We start from the raw sequence: 19,563 nt of genomic DNA, 5'->3' as shown, positions 1-19,563 counted from the left end.
ATAGATTTGTGTCCACTGAAATACAAATTAAAAGACAGTGTACTATTTTGGCTTTTACAGTAAAGACTGGCTTTCGTAATAGATTCTTAATTTCCATAAGAAAGTAGAAATCTGAAAAGTGGAATGCTATCAAATAAGGAAGGCAACACTTTTTGGTTAAATGGCGAAATGGGAAAAGTGTTGAACTGAAATTGCAAGCTTCTCAAGGGGAGAAGAAAAGCGACATCGAATTTGTCTACTAAAACATTATCTACTTTCTCTTGGTTTTGTAACAGACCTAAGACAGTGTCGACCAGAAATTTTGTTTGGATGAATGGGAATAGCCTCATACGTTCTATTGATAACTTTTACAGGCATCAACATATAGGGTGGCCATATTTTGAAAATTGGTAAGTGAGACAACTTGAAACGAAATGTGTGTCTAGCATTTTTCCCTTCAAAAAGTAAAAGAAAAATATAAAATTACAATTAAAATACATTTTTTTTTATCAATCAATCGATCATAGTATTTATTTGTTATATGGTTGTTGTTAATATGTATTTGATCTAAACCTCCCAAACACTTCCTGGTTCATTTCACAAATATACATGGTCTCAATTTTAATCTCAACGATGTCCATTTCTACTTGCAATCTGCCAAACCCTTGTGTACGTTTTCTGACAGAATTTAATTTCAGTTATCAGTTGATTCAACTACTGCTCATCTCAGTTGCCCAAATCATTCGTTGTATGATTCCTTTCGCCTCAAACGTGGTACTTGTGCATGTGTCCATTCCGATATTCTCCGTCAGAAACTTGGTGGTGGTGGTGGTGGTAGTAGTAGTAGTGGCACCTGATGCAAGAAAGCAAGTGTATGAGCTTATGCAGCATCAGCCAAAAAAAAAAAAAAAAATTACAAAACAATTCACTCTAAATGTTTGTCCAGTTCTTAAATTTATTTAACATATCAACTTCCACAATGACAGATGGAAGTTTTTTCCAGCAATCAACTAACCCCTGGCTAAAGGCAAATTTCTGCACATCTATTCTACAATTGTCTTTCCTCAATTTGAATTTATGCCCCCTCATGCTGGTAATTTGCGCAAGAGGAAGAATCCCATCAGAATTGAGCCTGCTCAACCCATTCAAGGCCTTATACAGCTCAATCAGATCACTTAGCAGATGCCGTCTCCAGACGCTGCAATTTGCAGAACGTAAGCCTTTGTTGCTAAGAGGACCCCTTCGTTCCCCTCACCAATCTTGTTACCCTTCTCTGTACACGCTCAAGCAACTCTACATCCTTCCTAAAATGAGGCCTCCAGACCTGTACGCAGTACTCAATGCATGACTTGACCAATGCCTTATACAAAGGGACAACACCTCCTTTTTCCCTACTAGCAAAATTCCTGTATATCATTGACAAAACCCCATGACTTGCCCTGGCAGCCTGTCTGCATTGCTCAGAAAACTTCATATCTGACTGCACAGTTACTCCTAGGTCTTTTTCATTTTCTACCACCTTAAGTGTAGTACCACACAGTTGGTATGTTTCTCTGGGGTTATGTCTACCCATATGCAGTACTTTTCATTTGTCAATGTTAAACTTCAGGTTGCCACTTCTCAGCCCATCTGCCCAAATTTTCTAGATCCTGTTGCAGTAGCACTCTGCCATTACTGTCGTTAACAACCCTGCCAACCTTTGTCGCTAAGCCTGATATACCTTCATTAATATCATTGATAAATATACAAAATAACAGCGGACCCAACACCGAACCCTGTGGGACTCCACTAATAACATTAGTCCACGAAGAGTAGCACCCATTGATTACTACCCTCTGTCTTCTCCCACTCAACCATCCTTTTATCCATTGTAGCAACTTACCCTTAATACCATTCTGCTCCAATTTGTACGATAGTCTTCAATGCGCAACAGTGTCAAAACCTTTCCTGAAATCCAAATACAGTATATGATATCAAGATTATTTTTTGCATACAGTTCCTTTGTAACTACATCATAATATCCAATCAAATTTGTCAGAAAAGAATTTCCCTTAACAAACCCATGCTGTATCTGAATTATTGCTGCAGTTTTGTCTAGATGATCCTGCAATGCATCTTTAAGCAGTGACTCCATTATTTTAGCCGGAACAGAAGTTAAACTAGCTGGTCTGTAATTACTCGTGTCACCCTTCGATCCCCCTTTGTGAATTGGGGATACATTTGCACATTTCCAGTCCGTGGAGACCACCCCTGATTCCAAGGATGCTGATAATTATGGCTAATGGTTTGCTTACTTCCTTTGCAGCCTCCTTTAATATAACTGGATAGATCCCATCCATCCCAGGTGCCTTCCTTATGTTTAACTTCAACTATTTCTCCTCCACTTTGCTGTCAGTTATTACAAAATCATTAAGCACCCTTCTACAATTTGATAACCTTCTGACTTCTTGGCCGACCATGCTAGCCGGATGGGTAAAGTGCCTGCCTGGCAACCCAAAGGTCGCGGGTTCGAATCCCGCCTCGGGCTTGGATCAAAGTACTGCAAAAACCTTGGGAGGTGCATTATGGCCACAGAAGCCGATGCGGCAACAACTACCCAAAAAAAAAAAAAAAAAAAAATCTGACATCTTCAAACCTTAATAATTCCTCATGTGTGAATGTAGATGCAAAATACTCATTTAGTTTGTTTGCTATCTGAGCAGGATTATCAACAGTCGAACCATCGATATCAAGCGGACTAATCAGATTCATCCCCTTCCTTTTAGAGTTTATATAAATAAAGAAATCCTTGCTGTTTTTTTTAGCATCGTTTGCCAAAGATTTCTCGTAATCTGCCTTCACCTGCCTAACCTCCTTTGGACTTGATTACAGACTAGCTTATATCTGCCGTAGGTTTCTGTGTTCCTGATAATTTAAATGCATCCCATGCATTTTTCTTCTCTTCCACGAGTCTCATTAGTTCATTTGACAACCAATTATGCCTAAACCTAGAAATTTTCTTAATAAGTATGAAAATTTTAGTAGCTTCCACGATTAATTCCTTGAATGCTTCCCACTTAGAAGTTGCTGTTGGAAATGTCATCAGTTGATCACAATGTACAGAACTTAAAAACTGTCTGAGATTTGTCTTACAGTCTCTCTACCTCATTGTGTCAAATTCATCTGTTGTCTTACCGTTCTTCCAACTCCACTAATCACTTGGAGCTCTTCGACTTCCTCTCTTTGCAACTTGACTTTCTCCAGACCAAATTTCCTAACAGTGAGGTAATTTTAATGTTCACAACTCCAGCTGGCTTCCGATTTCTAGTCACACCGACCCAGCTGGTCGAGATGCTGAGGCTTTTGCAATTACTAATGACCTTGCACAGATTGTTCACCTACCTACAAAAATACCGGACAAATCTAACCATACAGCCAACATGCTTGATCTTTTTCTGACAAACAACCCTTCTAAGTACACGATCGAAATGAGTGGTCTTTTAGGCACCTCATATCACAACTTGATGATTATCACTTCTCCAATGGAGCCTTTATCTCATGACTATTCCCAACCTCCTGTTGTTTGGCATTAGAAGAATGCAAAATACGATGACCTGCGAGATTTCTTTTCTTCTTTTCCTTGTTCGGACTACTGTTTCAAAACTTCTGCTGTTAACGTTTGCTCAGATCGTGTCAGTGAAATTATTCTTGTAGTTATGGAATCTTTTATTCCACACTCCACTTTAAAATCTCGTCCTTTATCTAAACCTTGGTTTTCCAATAAATGTGTTTGTTCACTTTCCAATAAAAGGCTGTTCAAGAGTAGAATGTTGCATATCGTAATTGGCTTGTTTCCAATTCTTCAGTTTCATTTTCTGCTTACACCAAAGCTCGCAACAATTGTAAAGCAGTTATTAATCAGGCCAAACTAGAGTTTGAACAAGCTAAGAGTAGAAAACTTGCTTCTTGCCCTAATGGTTACCTAGCATTTTGGTCTCTTTGCCAAAGCTGTTGGCTGCAACTTTTGCCCATCTCTTCAAAACCAGATGGTTCTGTTGTCACTTCAGCCAAGGATAAAGCTGACCTGCTAGCATCCCATTTTTCTTCTAACTCATGTATTAATGATCTTGGTAAAACACCTCCCACCATTCCAAACAAGCTCCATTCAGTGCCTCCTGTGGTTGACTTGGCGCATTGTAGCCTTAGATGCTAATGCGCCATAAAACAAACAAACAAACAAACAAAGCCTCCTGTGGTCTTCCATGAAAAGGATGTCAGAAGGATTTTCACGAATCGTGATCCTAAGAAAGCTCCAGCTCCTGGTGGTATTTTCCCACTTGTTCTCAAAACCTGTACTCCTGACCTTACTCGTGTTTTGTGTCTTCTTTTATCACTTTCTTATTCTTCCAAAGATGTTTTTCCTTCTGCTTGGAAATTTGCTCATATCCAGCCAATTCCTAAAAAGTGACAAATCCCTCCCATCCAGTTATCGTCCTATTGCGATTACTTCTACTCTACTCTTTCTAAAGTAATGGAGAAATCAATTAACCGCCAACTGTTAAACTACCTAGAAACCTTCCGTCTGATCAACGATGGACAGTATGGATTCCGTGAGTGTCGATCCACTGGTGATATTCTGGCTTATGTTACTCATTTATGGACAAATTCAATGACAAAATTTGGTGAAACAAAAGCAGTTGCTCTTGACATCTCAAAGGCTTTCGATCGTGTTTGGCATAAAGGTCTTCTAAACAAGCTTCCATCTTATGGTTTGCCAAATGTTTTATATAATTGGTTATCCAGTTTTCTCACTGAGGGTGATGGTAGATGGCTCTCTGTCTTCTAACTTCTCCACTAATGCTGGTGTCCCCCAAGGTTCAGTTCTTTCCCCCACTCTTTTCCTCTTGTATATTAATGACCTTCTCCCATTAACTGGAAATCCTATCCATAGTTTTTCCGATGATAGCACAATGCATTCCACTTTCCATTTTGAGAAACCTTACCGTGCTCAATCAGCTTCAACTTCTCCAATATCCGCTACTAATTCCTTAAATGCCAATCTCCAGGTAATTCTGCAGTGGGGCAAAGACAACTTAGTTGATTTCAATCCTTCTAAAACTCAGTCTTGTCTTATATCTCGTAAAAAGGATTCTTCTGCACCTATGCTTATCTTTGGTGACACTCCGATTTCTAGGCAAAATGATATATCTCTTTTGGGGATTACCCTGACTTCTAATCTTTCTTGGCACAAGCACATTACAAATATTGGTTCCTCTGCATCTAAAAAACTTGTTTTCTCTTTCGTTCTCGGCGTTACTTTTCTTCCAAAAAGCTATTCGTTCTGTACAAATCGCAAATCCGCCCTACCGTGGAACATCGTTCCCGCATCTGAGGCGGTATCCCCAAAACCTCTCTCAGGCTTCTAGGTTCCATCCAGAAGAGGGCAGTTAGGTTAATTAATGACTCCTCGCTAACAGAGTCTCTCCACTCGCTGTCTCATAGACGTACTGTTTCTACTGCATGCCTCTTCTACAGATATTTCCATGGGCACTGTTCTTCCGAATTGGCTTCTATAATTCCTGCTCTCTCTTTCAAAACAGTCCGAATACGTGCAGCCACCAGCCAACATACATTTACTGTCCAACTTCAAACTCACAGAACCAACTTTTCATCTTCCTCGTTTATTCATTCAACTGCCGTTTTCTTGAACAACCTTCCTTCATACATATTTCCTGAAAATTAGTCTACTGAAGTTCAAGTCTAATGTCAACAAATATCTTCTTTCGTCTTCTCAACCTCCAACCCAAGCACAGTACTAAGTACTATGGGTTCTAATACCTGTCGTGTTTCGTGTTTTGAGTAAAAAAAAAATTGTCCTTTATAATCTATAATATTATTTATAACAGTTATTTTAAAAATAACGAGGAAGACTACTTTTTCTTTATATATTTTTCTTTAGATTTCGCTAGTTTTAAATTTTTTTTTTTTCTTCTTCCGAAAGTTTAAAAAAATTAAATCTGAACAGGACATGTTATAGTTTTCTTTCACCATAAGCTCGGCTTCTAAAGTTTCTAATAAAAGACGATTTCTCTCTTTCTGCCAAGCAGTTTTCATGTCAAACATTTGAATGTGGAATGCTTAATATGGAGCTTATAATTTGAGACAAATTATTTGTCTCCCGAAATTGAGAAAAATTGCACGCGTTTTCTTTTTTTCATTGCTCAGTGATGATGTAATTTTAAACAACAAATGAAAAAAGATGTCTCAATTCCCATGTTTTTTCTTGTTATTAGAATTAATTAACACATCCGTTAGATTCCAATAAGAATTAATAAAAAAATTATCGGGAAGCGGGACTTGAAGTTCTAAATCAGGACAGGCCCGGCCATATCGGGACGGTTGGCCAGGATTGTCAACACATGACAAGTACAGTAACATAATACAGTATAAAATAAAATATTCTTGGAGCCTTATCCCACCCCCACAATTGTGGGTGCGCTTATGACCCAGAAAGAAGAAACAATACAGCATGATACTGTTGAAGATGTTGCAAAAGTATTAGAAGTTGGACTTAATAATAAATCATTACTAGTTCTTTGAAATAAATAAAGAAAAAAAAAATCTCCATTAACGAATTCCGATATCCAGATCTTTGTAACATCAAGTTTTTCTTGATGTTACAAAGATCTTGATGTAACCACTCACTTGATGTTTTTCTTGATGTAATTACTGACATAAAATGTAAATTCGTTTTCAACTCTTCGCTCGACCCTACTTAGGAATGTTTTGAAGACTAAATTTGAGTTTTTGCTTTAGACCTTCCTTCTTGATTTAATATATAATGGACTTGAAATTGGCATTATTCTTTTGGGGGAGATAAATTGAGGATAGCTGCCACCACCTATTATTTTATTAATTAATATCAATTAAAACGAATTCGGCTCTGCTAATTATTATTATTACTTTGAAAAATAACGTAAAGTTCATCTAATATAGTTAGGTAAGGACGTTACTTGGTTGTTTTCCATTAAGATTGTTACTAAATATAATACCACTCGTATACCACGTGAAATCAATAATATTAATTATTAATTTCAAGAGTGGTATTATATTTAGTAATAATCTTAATGTAAAGTTCATCATAAACTCTACTTTTCCCGCTGAAATTTTAGATATTACGATAGTACCGCCATCTATCGATATAGAATGAAAATAATTGCCAAAATAATTTTTTTTGGGAATAAACATTAACCTGGGTGCTTGCTTTGGTAGCTGACGCCATCTGTCAGTCAAAAATGGAAAATACTGCCGTTAAACGAGAAATCTTGCGTAAAAGTAAGTTATGATATCGTGGTTCAGATATATTATTAGCCATATGGTGCAAGGAACCTGAGGCTCATGCTGCACCAGCAAAAAAAAAAATATTTTTTTGAACTACAAAAATAAGATCAAATAGTTTTATCAAAAGTTATTTTTAATTAACGGATGCAAACTTTATAAACCAGTTTTTCATTGGCTCTGACATTCACACGAGTAATTAGAAATGCGATCGAACTCGTAATTAAATATTTCTGTTATTTTTATTTTTTAAATGTGTAAATAAATTCTCTAACTGCTGAAAATAGTATTTTCTGTTTTTAATTTCGATATTCAATGAATTATGAGACTTTAAATTTTTAGTTTGGCATTTACCAGAAGCCTGATGAATAACATGTCTTCTTTTCTTCTAGACAAATTTCATTCTTGGGTGGCTTCTGTCAGATGCCAATGTGTTTAAAAAGTCAGTGTGGACTGGAGATGTGGTAATGTATCCCCAGTTCACAAAGGGGATCAACCATGCAGGGTACTAAGTTCTATAGATTCTAATACCTCTCCTGTATGGGGTTTTCATAAAAAAAAAAAAAAAGGCGACATGAGTAATTACATAACCTTCTATTCCAAAGAAATTAATGCAAGACCATATAGATAGGAGTGCAATTATACTGCAGTCACAGCATGGATTTGTTAAGGGGTGATCTTGTCTGACCAATCTGATTGGATACTGTTGTGCAGTAACAAAGGAACTGGATGCAAAAAATAATTCTGATATCAAATACTTGAATTTTAGGAAAGCTTTTGATACTTCTGCACATAAAAGGTTTCTATATAAAGGTCAAGGAATGGTTATTAGTAGTCCAGAAATCCTTGAGGAAGAAGTACTTTATGCCATATTATTGACAAAAAAACAAACTCCAGAGTCGGACAAAATACCAGTGGAGGTCATAAAACTCGTTGAAGAAGAGAACATCAACCAAATTACAAACTCTTTAATCGAATCTATAACACTGGTGAAATATCGAGCAACTGGTTAAAATTAATGTTTATCACAATCCCTAAGAAGTTTAATCTGAAGAAATGTGGAGACTACCATCTAATCAGTTTGATGAGCCACTTGCTGAAGGTGATTCATTCAAGAATAAGAGCTAAATGTGAATTTGATCTAGATGATGCCCAACTGTGATTCAGGAATGCTTTCGGAATGCACGAGGCATTGTTCTGCATCAATGTCCTTCAAAAATGTATGGACCAACAAAAAGACATTTGTATGCTTCGTGCAAAACGAGTTAGACAGACCAGCAAAAGGGAAGCATGGAGGCGTTTCGCTTCCACAATTACAAAAACGACAAAACCCAAACAATTTGGGCCAAAATACAGCGTATGTATGCAAAACATCCAAGTGTCAACTGTCCCATTCTGACTGTAAATGGCTTTGATATTACAAAGCCAGAGGAAATTGCAAACGCTCTAGGTAGATCTTTCATGGAAATATCAGCTGTGACATCATACTCGCCACAATTCCAGACACTCAAAGCACAAGCTGAAAAACACTCAATTAATTTTGAATCAACATCTAGTGCTGCATATAATCTCCCTTTTACAATGTCAGAATTACATCATGCTCTAGCCTCCACTAAACTCAGTGCAGCAGGGCCAGATGGAATACATTACATAATGATAGCAAAACTTACTGAACCCGCACTCAAAACACTTTTATTGCTCTACAACAGAATATTCAAAGAAAACACTTTTCCTGACAAATGGCGGCATGCTTATGTTTTGGCATTTCCAAAACCTGGAAAAGATTCTTCAAATCCGCAGCATTATCGACCTATTGCACTCACCAGCTGCATATGCAAGGTAATGGAAAAAATGATCAACGCTCGGTTATCCTGGTTTCTAGCTCGAAATAACCTTATGAATCCAGTGCAATGTGGCTTTCGTGAAGGTAGATCCACTCTTGACCTTTTGATTAAGACAGAAATAAACATCCGTGACGCCTTCGTACGCAAAGAGCATCTTGCGATGGTCCTATTTGATATTGAAAAAGCGTTTGACACTGCCTGGAGATATGGTATAATGCGAAATCTATACGATCTGGGACTACGCGGACACCTACCACAGTTTATAAGAAACTTCCTGCAACACCGCTCATTCCAAGTTCGATTTCAAAATCACTTATCTTCAAAGTTCATACAGGAAGAAGGAGTGCCACAAGGATCAGTGCTAAGTGCTACCCTCTTTAATATAAAAATGAATTCAATAACACAGGACCTGCCACAAACAATATCCACTACCCTGTATGCCGATGACTTTAGTATCGCCTGCCATTCGCCTAATATGCGAATGGTAGAGAGACAGCTGCAATGTACAATCAACAGAATAGCAAAATGGGCCCAAAACAACGGGTTTCGCCTCTCAACCCAAAAGACTGTCGGTATACACTTTTGCAGGAAGCGTAATCTACATCCACACCCAGAACTTCGACTAGAAAATCAAATCATACCAGTTGTCCCTAGTGTCCGCTTTCTTGGTGTGATACTTGACCAAAAACTCACCTTCCTGGAACATATAAAAACACTCAGGATTACCTGTCTAAAAAAGCTAAATATCTTAAGAGTTCTATCAGGCACAACATGGGGAGCTGACCGATACACACTATTACAGTTGTACCATGCGCTAATACGTTCTCGTCTAGACTATGGTTCTATAGTTTATAGCTCTGCTAGACAAAGCGCTTTACGCTGGCTTGATCCTGTGCACCACAGTGCTCTTCGTCTTGCACTTGGAGCATACCGCACATCACCTGTCCACAGCCTATATGCTGAAGCACATGAAACCTCCCTTCAGCTACGTAGACAAATGCTTTTACTAAAATATGCAGCAAAACTCAAAGGGCATCCAGACCATCCCACTTGGAACGGACTTTTCTCTCCTAAATGGGTAAACCTATACCAAGCGTATCCATCAATAAATCCACCAACCGGGATACGTCTTTCCGCATTGCAGGCCGATTGGCAAATTGACTTTAGTAAAATACAGCCCACTGCCTCTCATACAGTCCCACCTTGGACATGTTATATACCACCGTGTGACTTTTCATTGACAGCCTGGGGAAAACACACCCTATCTCAACAGAACATACTGCAAATGTTTGCCGCATTGAGAACCCAGCACGGCCAGTACACACCAATTTACACAGACGGGTCTAAAACAGACAATCATGTTGGTGCAGCAGCAGTATTTCCTAACATCACTTTGTCCAAAAAACTTCCCATTGAATGTAGCAGCTATACTGCAGAACTCTGTGCACTCCACGTGGCCTTACACTACACACTCTCAAGAACTAAACTGCACAGCGTTATTTATATCCTAGCTATCCAAGTGCTATCCAAGCCATACAACGCAATACAAAAAATGATAACCCCTTACTTAGACAGATCTGGAACACTCTGACTAAATTAAACCAGAATAAACAAGTTCTGTTATGTTGGATTCCTGGTCACGCTGGAATCCCTGGAAATGAACAGGCCGACCTAGCTGCCAAAACTGCTACCGATCGTATAGACCAATCCTTCACTACACCTGCATCTGACTATAAGTACATTATAAATAAACGATGCCTTGAAAAATGGCAACATATCTGGCAGAATCAGGTCAACAATAAGCTACTTGGCATAAAAAAAGGTCTTAAACCATGGAGATCTAGTATACGCGAAAACCGACATGAAGAAGTTGTACTAGCCCGATTAAGGATAGGCCACACGCACCTAACACATCTTTATTTGCTTGCAGCCACTGATCCGCCAACGTGTACAAACTGTAACACCCAGCTCACTGTCCATCATCTACTTATTGACTGTCCCAAGTACAGTACTGAGCGACAAGCTATGTTTATCTCATTTCCCACGACGAACACCTCTCTCAGCATTTCTGACCTACTAGCAGACACACCACATTTGACCAAAATATTTGATTTCCTCAAACAGATAAAACTATACAACATGATATAATTTTGAATATCATCTATACAGATAGAACTATGTATCTCAATATCACCATAGCTAGGCGCATTATGGCCTTTGCTGTCCTTGCGCCGTAAAGCCCTAAAACAAACATTGTATGCTTCGTAGACTACGATAAGGTTTTCGACAAAGTACAACATCATAAGTTGGTTGAACTACTTCATGAGTTCCGTCTAGATGGAAAGGATGTCTGCATAAATCTTTATTGGGGACAGAAGGCCACAGTAATAAGAACAAACTACATCAACATCCAATGAGGAGTTCGGCAAATCTGCATCCTTTTACCTCTCCTTTTCAACCTGTACTCCGACGAAATATTCAAAAAGGCTCTGGAAGGTATATTTGCAACATCGAACCATGTTGCGAATACCATGGACGGACTTAGTAAACAACACAACAATGAAGTCTTCCACAGAGCAAGAATATAAAGAACATTAATAACTACCATAAAATATAGGAAAAATCTTATCTTGGCCATATTCTGCAGGGATAGGCCTGGGAGTAAAAGTCAGTGGAGTTTTCATAAACAATATTACATATGCAGACGACACTCTCATTCTCTGCAACACCAATGAAGGTGTCCAACAACTACTCAATAGGATCAGTTCAACTGGAGCAGAGCTGGGACTCGATATCAATGAAAAGAAAACCAAGTTCACGATTTTTAGCCACAAACAGTATGAAAACGCAGACCTATCACTCAGTGGCAAACTGATCAAATGTGTCAGTCATTTCAAATACCTGGGAAGCACTAACACGGAGAACTTAGACCCCGAGAAAGAAATACAAAGTCACATTGAAATTGCCGGGGCAACCTTCATACGAATGAGGACACTTTGCAATAACAACCTCAAACTAAAATTAAGGCAACGTATGGTCAAATGCTACATCTGGTCTGTAATTTTATATGGTGTCGAGACATGGACTCTCAAGGGCAGGTTCCCTGAACCAACTAGAGGCGTTCGAAATGTGGATATGTCAAAGGATGTTGCAAATACCATGGACAGACCTAGTAAACAACAACGCCTTAGTAATTGCCAACATCCAGGGAACTAGGTAATGCACATGAAGAAGGAAGCTTCTTGTAATCAGTGAGTAGAATAAGTTACCTCCATTTGTAGTTGCAGCTAAGAGCTTGGCAAAAATTCAGAGATCAGCTGGATTGGCACAGGAGTAACACACAAGGTTTTCGGTGGTGCAGAAAGGGGAGGGGGATCTTCATTTGCATTCACAAAATGTAATTTGGTTTGTATTATTTAGATTCTGGACTAAATGGGACCTGTCATTGCAGTTTCTTACAATGTGCCCAATTATGGTTAGCAATTGAATCATTCATGTGATTTCATAAGGAATGTTTTTTTAAGATTATCTAAGTTTTTTTTATCATTATTTAAACTTAAGTGCAAAAATTTGGAAAGTTAAATTAGACAGAATGGTTATTGAGCAATAAAAACAGCTGTTGTCAACTTAACTTTTTGTTAGTCACATAGCATCTGACAGAACTTTTTTTTTTTTTTTAATTGTCAAAGCACGTATTCCCATGTACCTTTCCCTGCTATTTTGTCTTTTCACGTTTACAAGTGGTTACTAGGCAAGTGGTGATCATTTACAAACATCATTTGCCCAGCAACCACATATTTTCACCAACTCCCTTCCACCCAGTGTTGTGGAAGTGGGTAGTTTCAATAAATTTAAATGATTAAACTTATTATTATTAGGGATGAAGTGGGTAATTTTTTTTTTTTTTTTTTTTTTGCCCTTTTTATGTTTTCTAATGAGCCTACTTTTTGGCATCATTTCATACTAATACTAATATATAGTGTTTCTAACTTGCACCAACAAAATTATATGGGTATATACCTAAATACTCTATGTACTCAAACATCTAAAAAATGTTATATAAATACGTGTCCAGAAAAGCTTACTTTGCAGTTTATAGCCTTTTGTATGTGTTTGGAAAATGATGGGAAAATCTTTTTAAAAAGGTAAAAAATTGTAATCAGATACACCCCAAATTACTGGAAAATGTTCTTCCAAGTATTTACTGGAATGTGCTTCCGGCATCATGGTTCCCCACCTCCATTTCAGTGTGATGGCATATAACTATTTGACTGTGATGTACCAGCAGAAATGGATCAGATTGGTAGTCCTGTGCCATGGCTAGTGTGGTCCCCTGACATAATTCCATTACATTTTTTTTTTTTTTTTTATTATTATTATTATGTGGGACACTGTAAGACTCTTAATGTATGAAAAATCTGTGGATTGCAAGGCAGACCTCATTCCTTCCCTCCCAATCAAGACACCTCTAATTCAATTTAGAACCTTCTTCTTTGTCTTTGCCTTTTCCCACGTTATATTGGGCGGCATTCAATGTTCCCAATTCACACTTTACATCCTCTTCTTCTCCTCTAGTTGGATTAACTTCTTAACCGGAACACATCTATTGGTTTTGGCATAGTTTTTACGACCGGATGCCCTTCCTGACGTCAACCCTCGCCATTTATCCGAGCTTGGGCTTTAAGCTGCCGATCAACTAAACCTGCCGCAGCCATATAAATGGAGTTGCTCTTATTCAGTGATGAAGCTTCCTCGTGATGTCCCAATTTAATAATTTTACGCAATTTATGCCGAATTTCTAGTCAACAGTATCAAAAGCCTTTCTAAGATCCAAATATATAATATCAAAGTTATTCCCTGAATTCAGTTCTTTTGTGACTGCATCATAGTATCCAATCAACAGGCAGGTGGCACTGCTGTACTTCTTTTATCTCCTGGAAACATCTAAATGGCTGACTCGGTAGAATTACTGTGACCTTGAAAATACCAATAATGTATGACTCGGCAACACACGAGTATTTTTAAATACAATTTGGTATCCTGAAAACTTCTACATCAAAGCTATCAGGTAGCACAACTATTCTACTAAGAATTCCCAGTGACTGATTATAGTTCCTTAAAAATTTATTGACCTTGAAATTTCCTATGTTTTCCTATGTCCGAACATAATAATGATAGCCATTTTAAAAAAGTTTACAGTCCGAAAAATAAAACCACCTTTAGGTCCCAAATCTTAACCTATCACTCGCCCACACCTATTTTATCTGAAATATAACATCTTTTTGAGCAACACTCCCGAAGTATATTCTAATTCAATTTAGAATATACTAGGATATTAGAATGTTGGGTATGACATTCAGTGTCACATTGAAGCAAGTTGCTTTGCAAAATTTGAATAGTTTCTCTGATAGTTGAATATGATGAAAGAACATTTAAAAGCTGCATTAGTTTTCAGAGCACACATAAAAAGGCTGCAACTGTTTGAAGATAATAAAGCACTCAAACTCACGTTGGTATAGTTATTTATTTCCAAATTGGAAAGTGTTTCGTGGTATTTTCTCCCCACTTCTTTAGTTACAGCTACCCTTGCAATATCACTGTCACAAAAGGGTCACTTTGTTCACAAGAAACTTGTTCTTATGACTGAAGTGACCTTTTTGTGACAGTGATATTGCAAACACAGTTGTCACTGAAGAAGTAAGAAAATACTACGAAATGTTTGGCTCTGTTATGTACATATTTCCAATTCAGAAATAAACATAATTATACCTAATAATAAGTACAGGTCACTGTTGAAAAAAAGCCGTGAATTAGGGTTGAATTTGAAAGTGTCTGCAATTCTGCCCAGACACGATAGGAGGGAGTATATGATGAGAGCCTTGTCGATCAATTCGGCCCTGGAAAGATTGTGCAAGGCACAAGGAGTAGAATTTTTTTCAGCCTGGTCTGTACTTGTTAACAGGAGAGACTGCTTCTACAGGGATGGGATACACTTAAAAAGAAAGGGTGCAAGAATATTTGCTGATGCTATCGAGGCAGTGTTAGGTGGGTCGGAAAACTGCTAGCTTGGGGCGGATACAAGGATTAATAGATTAACAGTAGCCACTGGCAGAGGTGAAAGTGATTCTTGCACTGCTTCTATTGGAATGAGCAGCAGCCTGGAAAAAAAAGATGCAGGATATTTCAGAGACTGCTGGGAGTCATTGCGGTACAAGTGGCGAAGGTAAAGAAAGCCTGCACGAGAACGACGAGAAACGTCGGATAACTTACGCGGAAAATTAGTTTGCCGATACGGCACTCTAGCGCAGCTCACTCGGTAAACAGACCTACCGTCTGTGTTAACGGTCTGGAGCAAAGTCGAGAACGATATACTGATTGACAGGTAGGCGTGGCAAACGACGTGCTGATTGGTGCGCGAACACAACACACGATAACATCGGTTTAGTATCACTGTAGCAGCACTAATGGTAACTTGTCCTAATCGTACATGCCCTAACATTTACTGTAACGGTGAAAAAAGATCAGGTTACCTCGACTTGAATCCCATGGGAGCTTGAACCCCTCCCGAAGTGGAGGGGGTAACCTAACCTTTTTTCTTTAGAATCAGTCATATTTAGAAATACATTCATAAAAAAATAAATTTTTTTATGACCGTATTTTTATTTTCTTGTTCAATAATATGCCCTAATGGTGAAAATAGATCAGGTTACCTCCACTTGAATCCCATGGGAGCTTGAACCTCTCCCGAAATGGAGGGGGTAACCTAACCTTTTTTCTTTAGAATCATGAGTGGACTAGCACATAAATTGTTTATTAATAAATCATTTCATTGTTTGCCACGCCTACCTGTCAATCAGTATATCGTTCTCGACTTTGCTCCAGTCCGATAACACCTACCGTCTGTTTACCGAGTGAGCAGCGCTAGAGTGCCGTATCGGCAAACTAATTTACCGCGTAAGTTATCCGACGTTTGTCGTCGTTCTCGTGCAGGCTTTCTTTACCCAAGCCGTACAAGTAAACACATGGGTTGTGTTAGGGTAGCTAAGAATAAGAACAGGTGCATGTATACTTGCGTGTACACCAATGCTAGGAGTTTGGTAAATAAATTTGATGAATTTGAGGTATTGCTCAGAACATCAAAGGCAGATATTGTTGGGATATCAGAGACGTGGTGTCACACAGATATAAGGAATGCAGAACTGGAATTTGGGAAGTACAATGTCTACAGAAAGGATAGACAGGATAGGAAGGGAGGAGGGATTATGCTATTAGTTAAGAAACACATAAAAAAATCCAAGGAAGTGAAGCCAGTCGACATTGCTGGACAGTGCAGTGTCGAGTCAATTTGGTGTGACATAAGCATTGGGAGATCAAAATTGAGAGTAGGACTGTGCTATAGGCCTAATGACTCTGATGAGTATAATAAGAAACTGTTCAGGGAAATAGGGAGAGTGGGCCAGTAAATCAGAGAGTCTTATAATGGGGGATTTTAATTTCCCAGATATTGACTGGAATTTGTGTGTTGGTCACTCACACACTAGCAAGGCTTTTGTGGATTTATTGGACGATTGTTTTCTACATCAGCATGTTCGGGAGGCAACTAGAGGGAGTAATACTCTTGATCTGATTATCAGTAGTGATTCTTCATGCATTAAGAATCTGCATATAAAGGAACCACTAGGTGGCAGTGATCACAGTGTGCTGAAGTGGGATTTACTCAAAGAGGTAACTACCATCAGGGGTAAAGGGAAGGGTTATTGCTTTCATAAAGGCGACTATGATGGTCTGAGACAGTATTTAAATTCTATACATTAATGTATAGAATTTACACATTAATTAATCTATACATAAAATTAATGGAGGCACTGGTTAAAGAAGTCCTTCAAGATCATCTAGACAAGACTTCAGTTATAGCTCGGACACAGCATGGTTTTGTTAAGGGAAAGTCTTGCCTGACCAATTTGATTGGATACTATGATGCAGTCACAAAAGAACTGAATTCAGGGAATAACTTTGATATTATATATTTTGATCTTAGAAAGGCTTTTGATACTGTTGCACATGGAAGACTGCTGCACAAATTGGAGCAGTGTGGCATTGGAGGCAAATTGCTGCTATGGATAAAGGGATGGTTAAGGGGGAGAAGACAGAGAGTGGTAATCGATGGACACTGCTCATTGTGGACTAATGTTATTAGTGGAGTCCCTCAGGGTTCAGTGTTGGGTCCATTATTGTTTTCTGTATTTATAAATGATATTGATGATGGTATATCAATCTTAATGGCCTAGTTTGCAGATGATGCAAAGGTTGGCAGGGTTGTTAAGGACACTACTGACGCTATGCTGTTGCAACAGGATCTGGAAAGGTTGAGCAGATGGGCTGAGAGGTGGCAAATGAAGTTTAACATTGACAAATGTCAAGTACTATGGGAAACAGCAACCCCAGAGCAACGTATCAACTCTGTGGTACTACACTGACAGTGGTAGAGAATGAAAAGGACCTGGGGGTAATTGTGCAGGCAACTATGAAGTTCTCTGAGCAGTTCAGACGGGCTGCAAGAGTAGCTCATGGTGTCTTGTCAATGATATACAGGAATTTTTCTAGCAGGGATGTGATTATTCCCTTGTATAAGGCAATGGTCAGGCCACACCTTGAGTACTGTATACAGGTCTGGAGGCCTCATTTCAAGAAGGATGTAGAGCTGCTGGAACGAGTACAGAGAAGGGCAACAAGATTAGTGAATGGAACAAAGGGTTGCTCTTATGAAGAAAGGCTTAAGTTTTGCAAATTAAAGTGTCTGGAGACTAGGCACCGGTGAGGTGATCTGATAGAGGTGTATAAAGCTTTGAATGGTTTGAGCATGCTCAATGCCAATGGGATTCTTCGTCTTTCTCAGAATAATCACCTGAGAGGGCATAAATTCAGATTGTGGAAAGACAGATGTAGGATAGATGTGCGGAAATTTGCCTTTAGCCAGCGGGTAGTTGGTTGGTGGAACAGACTTCCATCCCTTGTTGTGGAAGTTGATAGCCTAAATAAATTTAATGCTCAGCTGGACAGGTATTTCGAATGAACGGAGGGGTGAAATGGAAGTGTTTTTTGTTTTTGGCTGATGCTGCATAAGCTTGCTTTCTTGCATCATATTTAACCCCAGGGGCTCACATCTGGTGAGTATGGGCTTGGGACACCCAGGGTCCTCAGCTGGATATCATCTTTCTTGGTGATTTCCTTCTACTTCTCTCTCTCTCTCTCTCTCTCTCTCTCTCTCTCTCTCTCTCTCTCTCTCTCTCTCTCTCTCTCTCTCTCTCTCTCTCTCTCTCTCACACACACACACACACACATAGGGTAACTGAGAAATTTTTTTTGGCTGGTGCAGCATAAGCCTCAGGCTTCCTTGCACCATATGGCTATTAATAATAATAATAATAATGCCTCTAGTAATGCTAATACCAACATAGGTTTTGAGTGCTTTATTATCTTCAAACAACACAATTTGAATTTACCTATGCACTCTGCTGCTCAAGGAATACCTAAGACTGTAACTACAAAGGAAAGCATTTCCTGAAGTATGTTTATATTAGCTTTTTTTAATTTTTTTCTTTTCTTTTTTTTTTTTTTTTTTATTTGTTTTGGTACATGGAATTATTGCTATAGTTTTGTTTGGTGTAATTTAAAAATACCATGCAAATTAAATCATCGGTTGCGTTTAAGATAGCTGTATCTGTTAATTCTGATTTATGTTACTATTTGAAAGATAGATTTAAAGAAAGAAAAAAGATTGTGGGCAGATATTATTTTTTTTGTTTTAAATTGTGTTTATTAATAAAAAAAAATACTAATACATATTATGAACTATAGTAGAATTGTCAACAGGTGTAATTTTTATTCCTTTGTGTTTTGATTAATTATGTTAAATTAATTTTAGATCCATCCTGTAATGTATGGAACCTTGGAAGAATTTCCGAAGATCCCCATGACGCTGAAACTACAGTATAAAATGCTGGTTATAGTACTATGTTCTATATTTAAAGTAATGACAGATTTAAAATGCTTATTTTATTGATGCCTGTATGATACTGTTGCAGAAATCTAATTTCAGACTAAAAACGTTGCATGGTCTCAGAATCAGAGATTGTCGTTATGCCAAAAGCATGAATTCTAATCTTATAATTTTCGTTTGTGAAAGTAAATAAGATTGAAACAGATGTTACTAAGTGGTTAAAATTCATGTTAGCTCCTCATTACGCTATCATATGTATTATGGAGTAATTATGTTGTAAGTGTAATCAATTTTTACTATCTAAGTCATAAACCAGAATCTCAGTAGTGGATTTAAGTCAGTTTTCATTATTGCTTTTAGGTACTTAAAGTGCATAGTTTTATTATTTTTTGTGAAGTGTTTTGTATTAATAGAATTTATGAG

The 19,563-nt window shown here is 38.1% G+C and overlaps 1 protein-coding gene across 1 annotated transcript in view; it reads left to right on the top strand.

Moving 5' to 3' along the window:
- The window catches only part of LOC150081293 (popeye domain-containing protein 3-like), a 127,985-nt gene extending 108,842 nt beyond the window's left edge, over window positions 1-19,143 (top strand). The window contains exon 4 of the mRNA XM_090379207.1: window positions 19,066-19,143. Within this exon, the coding sequence (XP_090235333.1) occupies window positions 19,066-19,136 (71 nt within the window). The 3' untranslated portion in view covers window positions 19,137-19,143. The remainder of the gene's footprint in view (window positions 1-19,065) is intronic.
- Window positions 19,144-19,563: the final 420 nt, after the last annotated feature.

Source organism: Mastigoproctus giganteus, chromosome 8, assembly GCF_048544385.1.
Source record: "Mastigoproctus giganteus isolate SK-2022 chromosome 8, ASM4854438v1, whole genome shotgun sequence".
NCBI lineage: Eukaryota > Metazoa > Arthropoda > Arachnida > Uropygi > Thelyphonidae > Mastigoproctus > Mastigoproctus giganteus.
The sequence above is the reverse complement of the archived record's forward strand: the minus strand, read 5'-3'. Positions and strand labels throughout refer to the sequence as shown.